Raw genomic sequence first — 15,440 nt, forward strand, 5'->3', positions numbered from 1 at the left:
TTGCAAGGACTAGTTTTCTTGAAGTTGCTACTCTTTCCCTTGATTAACAAGATTTGGAGGCAATACTTTTTAATGATGATGGAGAAGGGAATGATGAGATTGACACTGTTAGAGTAGGAATGTTTAGCCTTTTGTTGTTGATTGTATAACAATTTATAAATTTATGTTTTTATTGGAATCTTATTTGTTGAACAATGTAATTCAATTTATGTTATATCATTTTGAATAGATTGATAGACAATTTTATATAATTTAATTATGTTTATATTAAATTTTATTTATTTATTTATTTATATTGTATACAGACGTACTCGTATCCATACAACGTGTGTCGGTGAAGGTAGTCATTGAACTGGGGTGAGTAGCCGAGAACTTAGGACAACAATTTTGGCAGATTTGATGCAATCCATGGAAGGAAATAAGAAAGCCAAGTGCAAGAAAAAAAGACAGAGAAGGGGAAGAAGAAAAGAGTGATTAATGGGATTTATACTTTACGATAGTAAAATGAAAGGGAGAAATTGCAAATATGGTGAACTTAATTTTCAAAGTAACGGTTACCATATACTATGAGAGAGAGGGAAATATTCAGTTAAGGGAATTTAAATTCAACCTAATGGTTACCACTATGTCATAATGGAGTGTAATGGGAAAGTTTTATAGGACACTTTTTTTAGGGAGTTGAAATACAAGTAATTGTAAAAAGGGGAAATTTTAAGAAAGAAGCATTAAAGGAAGGGGCTAATGAACGAATACGCTTGAGCCTAGCCTCCAAACTCAAGTGCAAAAGGGCTATTATTTGGAGAAAAACAAATAATGAAAATATAGATTTATATCACTAGAAGTCTTAAGGAAAAGAAGGGCACAAAGTTTGCTTTGCACACTCACATGTTCCTCGAGAACAAGCCAAGCATCCAACTTGTGCCGAAGAAAAAGTCAAGAGACTACGAACACTGAAGCACTGGGAACCACCAGAGAGCTACTACGACCCAACAAATAGCGTTCACCAAAAGAAACCATGCTGCGAAGGAAACTACTCATTATCCAAGAAGAACCAAAAGGTTTTAGGCACTGTGCATGACGCAGCAATTGAACATGTCCTGTGAATTGATGCTACAACATTGTGTTTTAGTAGAAAGGGGCAACAATTAGTCATCTCGTGTACATCATCTCAACCCTTGCTCTTACGGTTATAAATAAAAGTAGCAATGCATAACAGAGAAGGGCAAGAGGGAAGTAATAAAATAGAAAGGTCAAGCTAAAGACGAGCATTTTGTTATATGTGCTTCATTAAGTTTACGAATCTGAGTTCCTGAAACAGTATTCATCATGGATATTTTGCACTGCTTACTATCCTTGATGGCACTGTAGAAAATTTTCTATGCAAGAGAACTAAACGCTTGGGATAGCTCTCAGATTCAGTTCTATTGTTTGTAAAACAGAGGTAGGGACGTGCCGCTTAAGGCTAAGGTAGCAATGAATTCTCACATGGTGAGGAGAAAAATTGCAAGTCACATGATGGATCAATGCCTGCTTCAACAATTGTAAATTCCTACCAAAAAATGCATTGGTTAGTAATAGTGGCAGTCCGAAAAGAAGGGAGGCTAGTTCAAAAAAAAAATTTAAAAAGAGTATTTAAATTAATTATTAATTCTTTAAAAAAACATAAATATTTTTTAGAAATATTTTTGCAATATTGACCTTTTAATAATAAAATATTAAAAAAATACCAAGTACGTATGATTTGATATTAATAAATGAAACTTTTATTATTTACTTCATCATTTAACATAACTCAATTGATGATAAAGATTAATTTTTAATAAATTAAAAAATTAAAGCTATATCTTAATATAAATTTTTTAAAAAATTAAGTTTAAAATATATAATTTTCTAAGGAGCTAAATATTTAATTAAACTTTAACTTTAAGAATATATTTATAGCATCATAAATTTTTGGAAGAACGGATGAACACTTATATTTATTATCCTTTTTGAACGATCATACCAAGGTGAGCAACATAAACAAAGAAAAACACTAACCAATATCTTAGAAAAATTAGTTAAAAAATTAAAATATATATAACATTTAATATTATTGTAAGTTTTCAATAAAGTCTTTATTTATTAATTTCTTAATGAATATATGTAAGATATGACCAAACAAAAACTATCGAGACACAACATATGTTAATCTGAGTGACAAGCAGCTTGGTATTACTTAAGTAAGATCTCAGATTTGAGTCTTTATGTGTAAAAAAATTTTAGTGGTAAATTTATCCACCATATCTAAATGCATGACTCAAATTAGATTAGATTAAATTAGATTAAAAAAAACTATTGAGAAACAACATAAATTATTGTTAAAAACCACAATCTTTTGTACCAGTGGTTGTCCTTAATGGGATAAGTAGACCAGAACTAGGAAACGGCCAAAGTCAATGGAGTGTCACAAACTCCGTGGCTCATAAGCCGACTCATCTTATCTCCATATCACAAAGAAAGAAACAAAAACTAATTGATTTGTGCCTTTAATTTTTCTTTTGTCCAACCTGTTTAACACATGGGGAGTTCTCATAAATTATAATTTAGATAAACTAATGGATCCATCTTTTTCGCAGTTACTTTGTTAAATATTCATTGCATTTGTAGAATATAGATACACGTTCATAACATATAATTCGGCTGGAGTCTTGTCCTCATTTCTCTCTAGCTATTAAACCCATGTCTCGTCTAAGATAATTTTGCCTTTAAAATACTCATCGAAACATATTCAACGGTTGGTAGGAGTTGCATTTCATAGGCAAAATGTAAGGACCCTAGAACCACTTACTGCTGAAAAGAATAAATACTTGTTTAACTTCTAGGTAAGAATTAATTTTTCTATTTTCTTAGAAAAAATGACATTTTAATAAAAATTATGACTAAAATTATATTTAACACGTTCTAATTGTACTAACACTTCACAATTAATTTTATCAGAACCAATTCTATTCAATTTTAAAACAAACATATCCTAGTTTGACTCAAATGTACGGTACACTTCCGTAGATCAAATGCAAAAGTGTAAAAATTAATTTTTAAAAATCAATAGTGAAAATTATAATAAAATAATACACAAATAAATTATATGATACAAATCCAAACTCTTAATTTTCTATATATATATTGTTAAAACACGCACTAAATTCTAGAAAGCCGAAAGAAGGGTTATTTGTCATTTTAAGGTCCACGGTTAACTGGACTGGATTAAAGAAATTGAGATTCCAAGATGGATGTAACATTGAATGGGCTAGACACTACTGTCATTTTTAACAGATTGGTGGGCTCATACATAATACACAACAAATACAAGAACTTATAAACTACCATCCTGTATACAAGCATCATTTAGTCCTAGGTCAATTCTTGCAACCTCAATAAATAATTATTACAAACCTACATAATTGTCATCCTACTTAAACTATCAGGGAAACTCTTTTCCATACTACAATGCCTCCTATGCCCAGTGTACAAGGTCTACCATCATTGTCGATCTTGTGCGTGTGAGAAATGGTGGCGACCACCCTCATCTGTATAAACAATAACATCAAGAATGGTTATGCAAATAATTTAGGACCGATCAGTGATACATTGAATAGCATCATACACCCAGAAACACCATCTTTAAATACTATTTACGAAGATGGTGATTTCCACAATTAAAATGACATTTTCATAATTTCATGTTTGAATGACATTTTCATAATTTCATGTTTGAATGACATCTAATTTTTAATATGAAAGAGTGCCGAACACTAAGTACATAGGCTATAGTTGTTTGAATAAGAGAAAAAGAGAAGTTAAAAATAAGGAATCAAATTTTGCTTCACACTTGCTGGGTACAATAAACTGTTTCTCCACTCTACCAGGTAACAATCAGCAAATATCAAAACCTTTTCCATCGCAAACCACTGCTACTTTTCTCCTTATTTACACTCAAATTAGCAATAGTCATGGGCATTTGGTGAGATGCCAGCTTCAGGAGTGAACATCGCTAACATGTCAGACCATAAACTGCATTATGCCAACCTCCCTATCACATGTACATCAATTCAAATTGCATATAGAGAAATCCATGTGCCTCCTCTTTTGGAAAACACCAATAATCAATTTTTTCCACCGTGACACATACATGAAAATCTATGGCCAAAATTAAGTTGAGCACACGTCCTAATTACACTGAATAGTTAAAAATTAATTATATTATATCAAAGTCAATTTTACTCAACTTCGAAATAACCTGGCCTATAGTGCTGAACCAATGTAAACTCTAATATTTTATGATTGGATTGACACCTAATGCCCACAGTATTCTGATTCCTAATTTAGAAGACTATTCGTGTCAGGGAAAAACTGAGATGGTGTTGCAATAAGGTATCAAAATTGAGAAATACTAATTTTGCCATCTTAATGATCTGCAAGTCTTGCAATTGCATCATAAAGCTAAACCAAATGGGCCCTTAGTGCTGAACCTATGAAGCACCGATTCTGACACAAACAGAGACATGGTTGATGTCCAAAATATAGGACACGAAGACACTGCTTATATATATATATAAATATATATATATATATATATATATATATATATATATATATATATATATATATATATATATTCTTACACCAAATTTTAACCGTACAAATCAAATAATCTAATAGTTGAAAAGCTACCTGAAAAGTATGTAAAAATAAAATAAAAAGAGATAACTTTTCAACCATTAGATTATTTGATTTGTACGGTTAGGATTTAGTATAAATCTTTTAAGGTCAATGGATCCTATCCCATATATATATGACTAACATGACAAAAATCTAAATTGAAAATTAAGATTTGTTCATTCATCTTCTCAAAACAAAATTGTTAGACTTTACAATTTTCATATGATATCCTAACAAAAAATATTAAGAGCCATTAAGTTTCATATGACAAAGAACAGAGATGAAAGTTGACTAGAGAACGACAATCAGCAACTAGAGAATGGAAAATGGTGAGTAGAGGAACATTGCGATGTAGAAACAGAAATATGTAGAGGAATGGAGGAACAGAAGTCCCTCCTTTCGTGCAGATGAAACGTTTTTTAACCTTATAAGTTTTAACCAAATTTTTTTATAAATGTAATTTCTAGTGTCCGAGCCATGTCCAAGCCGCAAAATAATATTTTTAAATTCAAACACCTGCAAAACGGTATCCCACACGTGTCCAAGCCATGTTGCACCGGTGTCAATGTCAGAGTCATGTGTGACACCCGAATACTCCTTTGCATAGAAGTGTCCGTGCTGAACTAATGCAAATCCTAATATTTCATGATTGGGCATTAAATAGATCCATTTAATACCCAAATAATGTCACCAGTATTTAAATTTCTACTTTATTTGAGAACTCTTTATGAAAGGAAAATCCCAGATGATATTGCAATAAGGTATCAAAACTGAGAAATACCACTTTCGCCATCAGAAAGATCTGCAAGTTTTGCAATTGCATCAATAAGTGCTTGCTCATGATCCTGCATTTATTTCATATCAATTATTCGTACATACACCATTGGCAAGAAAATAAAACAAATCAGCAGCAGAAAGTAAAGAAATAGCATAGTAAATTGTCCCTTACTTTCAATGCTTTCTTTGCCTTCTCAATTTCAAGTGCATCAGGATGAGTTGCACTGAATACCCTCTCCACCTGTCAAATTCATCAGATACTTACAATGTCAATAAAAGATCAAACAATCTCCCTATACTCTGATTGAACTGTTTTCAGTTACCTCCTTGACAAGCGTTTCTGTGTGAAGTATATGTATATCATCTAGAGTCTTCTTTCCTGTTCCATTCTGTGATGGTAATAAATCTTTTCTGGATTGCCCCTTTGAGGCTCCCCTGCCCCTTCCTGCTCCAGGAACACTGTCTCGTCCTATAGGCCTACCCATCCCATTACCAGGTCCACCAAAACCTCCACGATGATTGATTCCAGGATCCTCACCAACCCACTGAATATCTTCAGGAGAGATCTGCAGTTGTACAATATTGTATCAGAATTGGTTAAAACAATATTGTACTAACAAGTGTAAAGTATATCAAGCAGATGGAAAATCCATATTCTATGTAGCTAGGTGTCAACAGCATTTGATTGCACCGCTACAGCAGCATTTCATCACAGGAGCTTGTCACTATTCTCAGGTTGTCGGTTTGTCCAGTTGTGCTTTAGTGTCACAGCTATTGCTGCTGTAATCGTGGAAAAAATCACGGTGTTTTGCATGCACCTGGGATCCTATTCTGAAGGTATCTGAAAACCCAAAACCCTGAATTTTAACTTTAGTTTGGGGATTTTTGGGTCAAAATGAAATCAGTTTCAAAATGGTTTGGGAGAAAAGTCAGAAAATCCTCTCTGACTCTTCCCATTTTTGCACTCTCTTCTCTCTGACCCGCTTACTATGCAGCTCATCATCCCATTGCTCTTTGGCAATTTTGTGGCCACAAACTGGTGTTTTCCAGCCAGCACCTGGTGTAGTCTGGCAAACCCACACTCTCTGTCCGCAGACTCTGCATTTTCAGCCAAGTGTTGTGCTTTATCCCTTTTGTTCTCATTATCCCATAGGTTGCTTCTCTCTCCTTGTATTCTTTGTTTTTCCCTTCTCTTTTTCTGTGTTTGTTGGTTGGTTACTGACTTTCTATTCTATTTTTTTTATTATTTTGTCTTCTCTCCTTGTTCTAATTTTTGTTCTCTCAAGTCTCAGTTTTTTCCTAGACCTGAACTTTGTTATTATGTCTACGTTCTCTCCTAGCTACATACTAACTCTGATTTTTATTGATAATTATGAACGTGTCATGGATTGGGAGTCTTTTTCAACTTTTTAAGAGCGCACACAAGCACACACATATATATAGTATGAATTAAGTAATTTGTATAAAAAATTTCAGAATAGTGACCATTTTTTGGGATCAGCCACAGGGCCACCACATATAGCTATCCAAGATTGACAACAATGCTACATAATATTCAAGATGCAAGGAAAAGCAATGCTTCCATCTTATGAAAGTCAAATAACCACCACAATTCAAGGTTCAAGGAAATTTTAACACAAGTGAAAATTATGTTCATCCAAGTACATTTTTCTTTTCAAATGGTATCAGTAGCTGCAGTCATCAACTTTGAGGTATCACACATTATATACTAATTCCTAGATGAAAATAGCTAAAAGTAGACTTCGCAAATTTCAATGCTGAGAATGAAAAGATGGCAAATTTGCAACACGACAAAAATAAAAGAGCTGAAAATTTTCAGCACAAGGTCATTAACTGTATTTATGAGCAATCATTTCTTTATTTAACATGCCAAGTAAAAATAGTTTTTATTAGTATAGTCAATTTTATATTAAATGCCTAGTATCCTTTAAAACTATTTTATCATTTAAATTGAATGTTTTTAAATATTACAAATTTAGAGACTATTTTTGTCACTGCTATACAATCCAAACAGAATCAGTGCTAACAGTTTTATTTTTATCAAACACTCAAGCTCTCAGTTTAAAGATGGAAATGGAAGGTTACAAAAATATTTCAAAGAGCCATACAATAGTATGAAGCATGGATATGGGGAAAATAAAGACCCCGTATTTACTATTTACTACAGAAATCAAAATTTTATAAATTTATTATTAAGCTAGTATACACTAGCACAAGCTAATTAAAAAAAAAGAGTTAATACAGGGAAAGGAATATTTGATAACCGAAAACACAATCAATTACTATTAGAGCATTTTATTTGATAACTAAAAATAGCATCAATTATCAGTGGAGCATATTATAAATTAATAAATCATTAGTACTCTAAAAAATTTACTCCTAAAAATATGATTGCAAATGTAATAGGAAATTAAAAGATATTTTGCACTAATCTTTCATATTATAATAAGGGCAGATGGCTAGTGGGAGGAAATTCTACACCACAAAAACTTTATCCTGATAAGTGAGGTTGTTTACAAGGATCATATGACGTCATTAGGCTTGATCAAAATTAAAATCCTTGGAGATATTATTTACCATGAGATTTTAATAATTTTCTCCAAAGTTCTTATGAAACCTCCCTCTACCCTTTTCACAAGACTTTCATGTGATCCACATTTTTCACAAGCGCCTCTGGTGACTTTATTTACACATCCAAGCCACCTAAACTGATTTTCTGACACCTTTTCCTTAATAAATGCTATTTCAATATCTCCTCACATACATTCATTTCTTATCCTATCATTTATCATGTGGTTATACATCCATCTTAACATTCTTATTTCTACTGTAGTAGGAGGAAACTCTAAATAAAAGCATCCAGCCCATCCCCAGCTGTGTTGGGATGGTATTTTCACAATCTTAATTGTTCCTCCTTCCTCCTGTGCCAGCCTTTTTTCACTTTGGTGGAAGTTTCTGCAAACATACAGAGCCAAGAACTAAGAAAGAGCATGAGGAAGAAGTTCTGCTTTGTCTTATCTGTCACTCTCACTATCAGTTATTCTGTTTTACTTGACGACAAAACATCCAACTTCAATTCACTCAAATCTCACATCTTAAATTCACTCAAATCTCACATCTTAAATGTGTTAAAAAATTCGATGAATTTGGTAAATGCATTAGAAGTTTAGAGCAGGATATTTTTTATGAATTTTAAAGGTTTGGCACATAGGGTTAAAACACTTTGGTTCTACTCTAAAAGGTGAAATCAAAGAAGATAGAATGGAATATTTCAACTGAAACTGTTAAATGTCCCACATTAGTATTGAAAGGGATAAGATAGTCCTCCTTATATGGCTTAAACAACTACTCAAAGAATTGAAATTTGGAAAAGTTAAACAAATGGCACTTATTTGTGATAATCAAGCGAGATAGACTCTCTTGAGAGAGAGTATTGGAATTATGTAATTATAATAATATTATAAATTAGGAAATTAGTATCTTTGTAATTACGATAACTTCTTATTCTATTTATATGCTCTTATTCTATTTATATGCTCCTATTTGAGAGGGAGTGTTGGAATTATGTAATTATAGTAATATTATAAATAGGAAAATTAGTATCTTTGTCATTACGGTAACTTCTTATTTTGTATCAATGGTCCCTGTTATAAATATATGTTCCGATGTGTAGTCAAAACACACGAATTCATCCTATGTTTCTTGTTCTCGTTTCTTAACATGGTATCAAAGTCTATCCACTTTAAATGTTAGGCTGCCCACAGATATCCAGTCCTATTAGGCCATGTCCAATCCAGTAAAGTTAACTTCAGGCACCAGATGTCCAGTCCTGGGCGTAAACACCTTATAAGTACTAGAGTAGTCTTCCTCCTATGAGCTAACTTTTGAAAGTGAGTTAGGCCCAAGTTTCTTAAAAGGAACCTCACATCCCACTTGTCCATGCAACAAATGCTACATCAGAGAAAGCAACTTCCGATATTGCAGGCTAGGGAGTCCAAGCAGAATCCAGCCACCACAACGCCAGATCCAGTATTGAAAAAACATTATTGACATATAGTGCATGTTCTGAACTGGATGTGGCAGCTAAAAGAAATTGCTAGACTTTTCAGTTTTAATAACGGTACATGAAGTCTCAAATAATAAGAAATTTTTAACACATTTCATAATTCTTAAAAACAAAAGAGAAATCCACTCTATCTTTAGTATTATCAAATAGACAAAAGTCACTTTCTAACTCTAGTCCAAGATATCAAGTGACAAACCATTCCAAATCTTTTTGGATATTCTACAAAATAAATAATAAAACCATGACACAGACATGGATTAACTTAAATTCTTATGTAATATTACAGCCATTTAAGCGATGTTAACACTATTTGTTTCTATAAGCATGAAATATTAACTCCAGTAAAATGTTATTTTGTTGATGATAAAATGAACATTATGCTACCGCATGCATGATGAATCACTTCTAGGGCTCATGAGAAAACTAGAAACCTATTTTTTTTTTAATGAAATTGAACACCGTCAGCACTCTTTTATATTGTGGGAGGGGGGGGGTGTCATGAGAACATTCATGCCTCCCTGTTCTCTGTTTCATTGCTATTTCAAGTTTCGCAATCCAAATATTTTTACAACCATAAATTTTACAATGATCATTAATAGCAACGTGTAAATCTTAAGTACACAAGAACTTCACCACAGTAATCAGTATCAGATATACCTCTGACAGATTAACCCATTCCCATGTTTCATTTGCACTCCCCATGTCATAGACCAAGTTATGTCGACCCTGAAAAGTTAGAAATAAAAATAAGCATGTCAGCAACATGCTAACTGACAAAAAAGTTCTTAATTAATTGGGTGGCTGTAAGTACATCAGCAGGATTGTAGTCAGTGATAACTGCTTCATAGAAGTTGTTATCATCAGGCCATCTGGTCCGTACTCTCCTGCCAATTAGTGAATCAAATGATGTTCCCTCAGCAAGCTCACCCATGACAGTACCAGAGGTAACTCTATTTGGTACTTGATTCCTACCACTTGGTCCTGATGAAGGGTATTGCTTTATTGAAGATGCACCAGGTAACACTTGGCCCTGCAAATAAAAGAACCAAAAACTGCAATAATTTTTCTGATTTAATTTTTCTTAGCAGAAAATAATGTATTTCACAGTTGCAAAGGGAACAAATTCATGTTCAGTGAAGATAACAAAAGAAACAATGAGCACTGTAAAGTGATTTGATTGTTTACTTACATGTTTGTGCTTTTTTCCCTTAGATACAGGGACAGATCCTCGTTTTGCCACTGAAGAAGATGGCTGGTGGGGTGCAGCCACGGATTGGGGGTGAAATGGAGGAGAAGGCCCACCAAAAGATTGTGATGGTACAGACGGTGTTATCTTCTGCTTCTTACGAGATGCAGAAATAGTGGGACTTGGAATTGAATCACGAATAGCTTGCCCAGTAGTCAGCACACCAGGCTGATGGCCTCCTGCCTGTCTCCACTCCCTATAATTAATGTTCAATACGGTGTCGATTAAAAAAATAGCAATACATATGTGGAAAATGAAATGCCAATCGCACTTATAAAGTATAGATTAACAAGAAGCAATATTTCACAGTTTTATCATACCTTATCCTTCGGATGACATCATCTGCATTAACACGACCTAGAAGTTCTCTATGTTCTTCATTTGATAATCTTAGTTCTTTTCTAAGTTCTGTAATCAAACTTTCCTTCTCCTGAAGAAATAAACATCATTTAGAAGCCATTTAAACCTGATCAGACAATTTTAAAAATATTTGATACATCAAAACAAAATGACAAAATATACCCATGTAATGGCATCAGCTTGAGCTTTAAAGGCTCGTAGAACTGCACTGTATGCTTCCTGCTCAAGTTGGTGAATTTGAGTTTCCATATCAATTTCACCATAGATCCTGGGGTATGGAATTGAACCTACTGCAGATCTTCCATTCCCAGCAAGACGTGCCCCTCTGGGGATTCTATTTTGATGTGTTGGTGGAAGATCATCATCAGTTCCTGAAATCATCAAGCAAATTGATGTGATTATAACATGTGAGGCCAGACTATGAAGCCTTGAAAATATTTATGAACCAGATGTTAAATGCACTGGTGAAAATCTATCTGATGCTAAAGAAAAGCATTATAAGAACAGCTTTGTGCATCAGGAATAGCATATTTGCATGTACTAACACAGTCCACTCACCGCAACAACTAATTAGATGAGAGATACAATAGTAAAGGGGGGATTAATAGTTTAAAGCAACAAAATTTCAACATGGATACAATGCAGAAAGTCTGCCATACATCAGTCTGACACCGTATCATATAGAGAACTATTCATGCAATATGTCAAGAAAAAAGACGGGGGAGGGTGGTGAGGGGATAGAAAAGGTAGACATACTTGAGTGTAACCATTTAATTCAAAAAAATTTTAATTCCTTGCAAACAAATGAAAAGGCATTTTCATATGTTTCTTCCTTATTATGTTTGAAAATTTTAAGAAATTGTTTCTCATTCACACTGTCAATTGGTATAGTCCAAAGTGGCAGAAAGATCAGCATACCACTGGCCCCATTGGTGTGCCTTTCTTGTTGAGGTAAGACATGGCTAAAGTGCCTTATATCTAACTCAAAGAAAGAAACCCAAGCAGCTCAGCCATCAGATTGTCTAAAAGAATGACTAGTTCTCAGTCTTTAAAACTCTGCATAATGAGCTTACAATCTTGAAATTGAACATTTCAACTTTTCTCTTTACCATAGGAGCTTAGAATTTTCAAATTGCTTCTTAATCCTAGACAATTATAGGTAACAGTGAAACTTATCATGAAGTTAAATTTATATGGCACATTAATGCATAACAGTAAAATCATTTCCAGCTTTCTTCTTTCCAATGCATTTCTATAGCAAGGAATGCGCTCTTTCATACCTCCCAAGTCATCAAAACCCTTAAAACCTCAAGACACTTTTCTCCATGACTAACCATACTCCATAGGAAGACAAGCTAACAAGTAAACTCGTAAATTCACATGAAGACTTCTACTTTCACTATGGAATAAAAACATTCAAGGAAAACACTAACCCTCTAGCCTCTAGATATAATACCAAAACAAACAGGTCAACTCACCAAACGTGCTCATAAGCACAACACCCATTAATCAAACATACTCGTAAGTTTCTTACTGTTACATGCATGGATTACAATCATTACATAAAGTTAACACAACTCAGATTCCCCAAGAAAAGAATAAAACCCATCACTTTACCTAATTGAAATCCACAAACTACTCAAAAAAATAAAAAGGTCAAGCAAGAGAAGCTGAAACGAAGAAACCCAAACAAAACCCTAATCCTGGAATTAAAAGAGAGGAAAAAAGATTCAAATTTACGGAACAGAGAGGGAAAAAGAAAAGAACTTCAAATGAAGCTCACCGCTACTATCGTAGGGTTCGTAGTCCATAGCCAGTTTGCAGCAAAATTGAAGCAGGCAGACTCAGGAGAAAAGCGCAAAAACTCAGATTGCAGCGAAATCGAAGCGAACGAAAATGGAGAAGGTGAAGCAGAGAGAGAATCGAAGGTGGAATGGAAGATCGAAGCGTTGCTATGTAGAGTAGAGCCTTAATTTGTCGGACTCGGACACTGAGTTAAGAGGGCGACTCGCTATTTCTTATTTTATTTTATTTTCCTGTTTCCCTTTTCGGTTCTTGTGCTCCCGCTCATACTCGGATTTAAGAGTATATTTAAGATTTACCATCTCTCTCTTTACCAATTTTTTTAATGGTAATTAATACAAGATTTTTAGTACAGTTTTACAATTATTATTAATTTTTTATATTTTATCTTTTAAATATTTATATTTTTAAAAAATATTTAGATTTTTTAATTTTTCAATAATTAATATAATAATTAAATTTATTTTTAAATTTAAATATTATTTTAATTCTTACACAAAATTAACTTTTGTATTGAATTTTATTAAAAATTATAAACAGGTTCACAAATAAGGGAATATTTTTTAAATATTTTATGTTGTTCACTTTGGTATAACATTATTATTTATATTTCAATTTTTTATTTTTTTTATATTTCAATTTTTTACTTTAGTATTTATATATAACACATTTTTTATTGTATTCTTTATATATATTTATGGTGATCAAATAAAATATATATATTATATAAAAAGTTTAAAATAAAATATAATTTATCCATTTTTAAAATATCATTTCTTTATAATAATCAAGTTATATGACTTATGACAATACTTAAAAATATTAAATTATTTGTAATAATTTGTTATGAATTGTCGTAATATTTTTTTATAACTTTGTTTGATAATAAATTTTATTTTGGTCTTAGTTAAAGTATTTACAGGTTTTGTTAACTCAACAAATTCAATTAACTTAATCTAACCTAATTAAAAATTAATAATATGAGTTCTATCTTAGTTATGATATAAAAGGTTTCTGACCAGTAATGGTATTAAAGCCTTCAAATTATTTGATACTCAATCTCTCACGATTTATAGGCTGAACAGTTGACAGACACCTATCGAAGAGACTGTATTTACGGTCACCCCTATCTGAAACAAAGCCACGAACACATGTGTTTATTCAAAGCCTAAAGTCTCTGTTGAAGAAGGGAAAAAGTATGATAGTCATTATAAATAAAGTGAATAAGAGTTACCACAACCTCATGAATACAACCATTACACAAACCAGTTCAAAAATTTCACCAATCTACCAAGATTCACCACTTTCTTTACCAAGAGATTATATACGTACAACTGCTAATAAAATTGAGAATCTGATTGAGTATACATATGTTCCAGAAGAAGCCAAGATAGAGGAATCAATAGTTCCCCTATTGAGTCCTTACAATGTTTTCAGGAGACATAAGTCTTTTGCCAACAAGGTAAATAGGCTTATCCTGATAAACAAGTTGCCCATAAAGAAGTATGTTTAATCATCAAGGATGGACCAGTGTGAGATTAGTCCCAATCTTCAAGAAACAGATATTAATTTTGAGATTCTTAAAATGTTCATTAGCCATTAGAGAGAAGAAGGATATACATCTCTACATTTTGGAGCTGTTAGGTTAGTTCTATCATTACATGATAGGAAAAATTTACCTGTCTCTACTAAAATAGCCCTACTAGACACCTCCTATATTCATTATGAGCATGCGGTAATTGCTACCCTTATGAATACTTTACATGCTGGAAGTGTTGTTCTTACAATCTTCCTAAATTACAATGTTTCTTTAAAAGACAAGACTCTTCCTACCAGACTGAAAGTCCAAGTCCAACTGACTGGAGTTGAACAGGTGGAAGAAGCTCTCTCTACAACCCTCCATCACCAGATCATTTATAGACTTCAGAATCATGCTCATGATTTACCAGTCCCAGGTGGAGCCCATGATAATATGTTCGTAGCTGCAAATAGGGATGAAGATGATGTCCTTTCTATTGTCCAGATTCCCAGATAGATATCTAGGGATGAGTTAATCAAACTAATCCAGGTAGAATGGACAACCAACTATGAAAATATTATGCAATGCAAAACACCAATACAATTTTCTAAAGCCACATTCAGGAGATTTGTAGATGGCTTTGTCACTACCATTTTCAAAAGACCAAATGTTGAGAACAGTCAACTTTTAAACTATTTTCAATCAATGATAATTACACTTGGAGAAAGAGAAGATGGGATTCCTATCTACAGTTTTTGCACTGATGGAACACCCATATATTCAGATAAATTTGATAGACACTTTATGTGAGACATTGATCCTTCTATGTGTGACCAGACTGTGATTGTTAGATGCATTCTGGAGATACCTCAAAGGAAGAATCTGAAGATGATGATAAGGATAACCAAAAAAAGAAAAAGCCATGCAAACCTCCTCCTAAACCTCGG

At 33.0% G+C, this 15,440-nt stretch overlaps 1 protein-coding gene across 1 annotated transcript; it reads right to left on the reverse strand.

Annotated features, from left to right (window-relative positions):
• Positions 1-3,130: 3,130 nt before the first annotated feature.
• LOC113854379 (protein EMSY-LIKE 3-like) lies at positions 3,131-13,234 on the reverse strand. Its single transcript, XM_027485336.1, has 10 exons — positions 12,955-13,234; positions 11,334-11,542; positions 11,132-11,241; positions 10,755-11,007; positions 10,377-10,595; positions 10,223-10,291; positions 5,802-6,044; positions 5,651-5,719; positions 5,483-5,546; positions 3,131-3,569 (listed from the first exon to the last, which is right to left on the reverse strand). Exons 1-10 carry the CDS (start codon positions 12,980-12,982, stop codon positions 3,523-3,525), a joined length of 1,311 nt encoding a protein of 436 aa, XP_027341137.1. The 5' UTR covers positions 12,983-13,234; the 3' UTR covers positions 3,131-3,522.
• Positions 13,235-15,440: the final 2,206 nt, after the last annotated feature.

The sequence above is a fragment of the Abrus precatorius genome, unplaced genomic scaffold (assembly GCF_003935025.1).
Source record: "Abrus precatorius isolate BTA unplaced genomic scaffold, Abrus_2018 Scaffold11, whole genome shotgun sequence".
NCBI lineage: Eukaryota > Viridiplantae > Streptophyta > Magnoliopsida > Fabales > Fabaceae > Abrus > Abrus precatorius.

Bases quoted from the DNA above. Each gene is read 5' to 3' on its own strand.
- LOC113854379 (XM_027485336.1), bottom strand. From the start codon at position 12,982: ATGGACTACGAACCCTACGATAGTAGCG. The intron at 5,547-5,650 runs GTAAGGGACAAT...AAATAAATGCAG, and splicing joins AGGCAAAGAAAGCATTGAAA to GATCATGAGCAAGCACTTAT. The intron at 3,570-5,482 runs GTATTTCTCAGT...TTGTTTATACAG, and splicing joins TCTTTCTGATGGCGAAAGTG to ATGAGGGTGGTCGCCACCAT.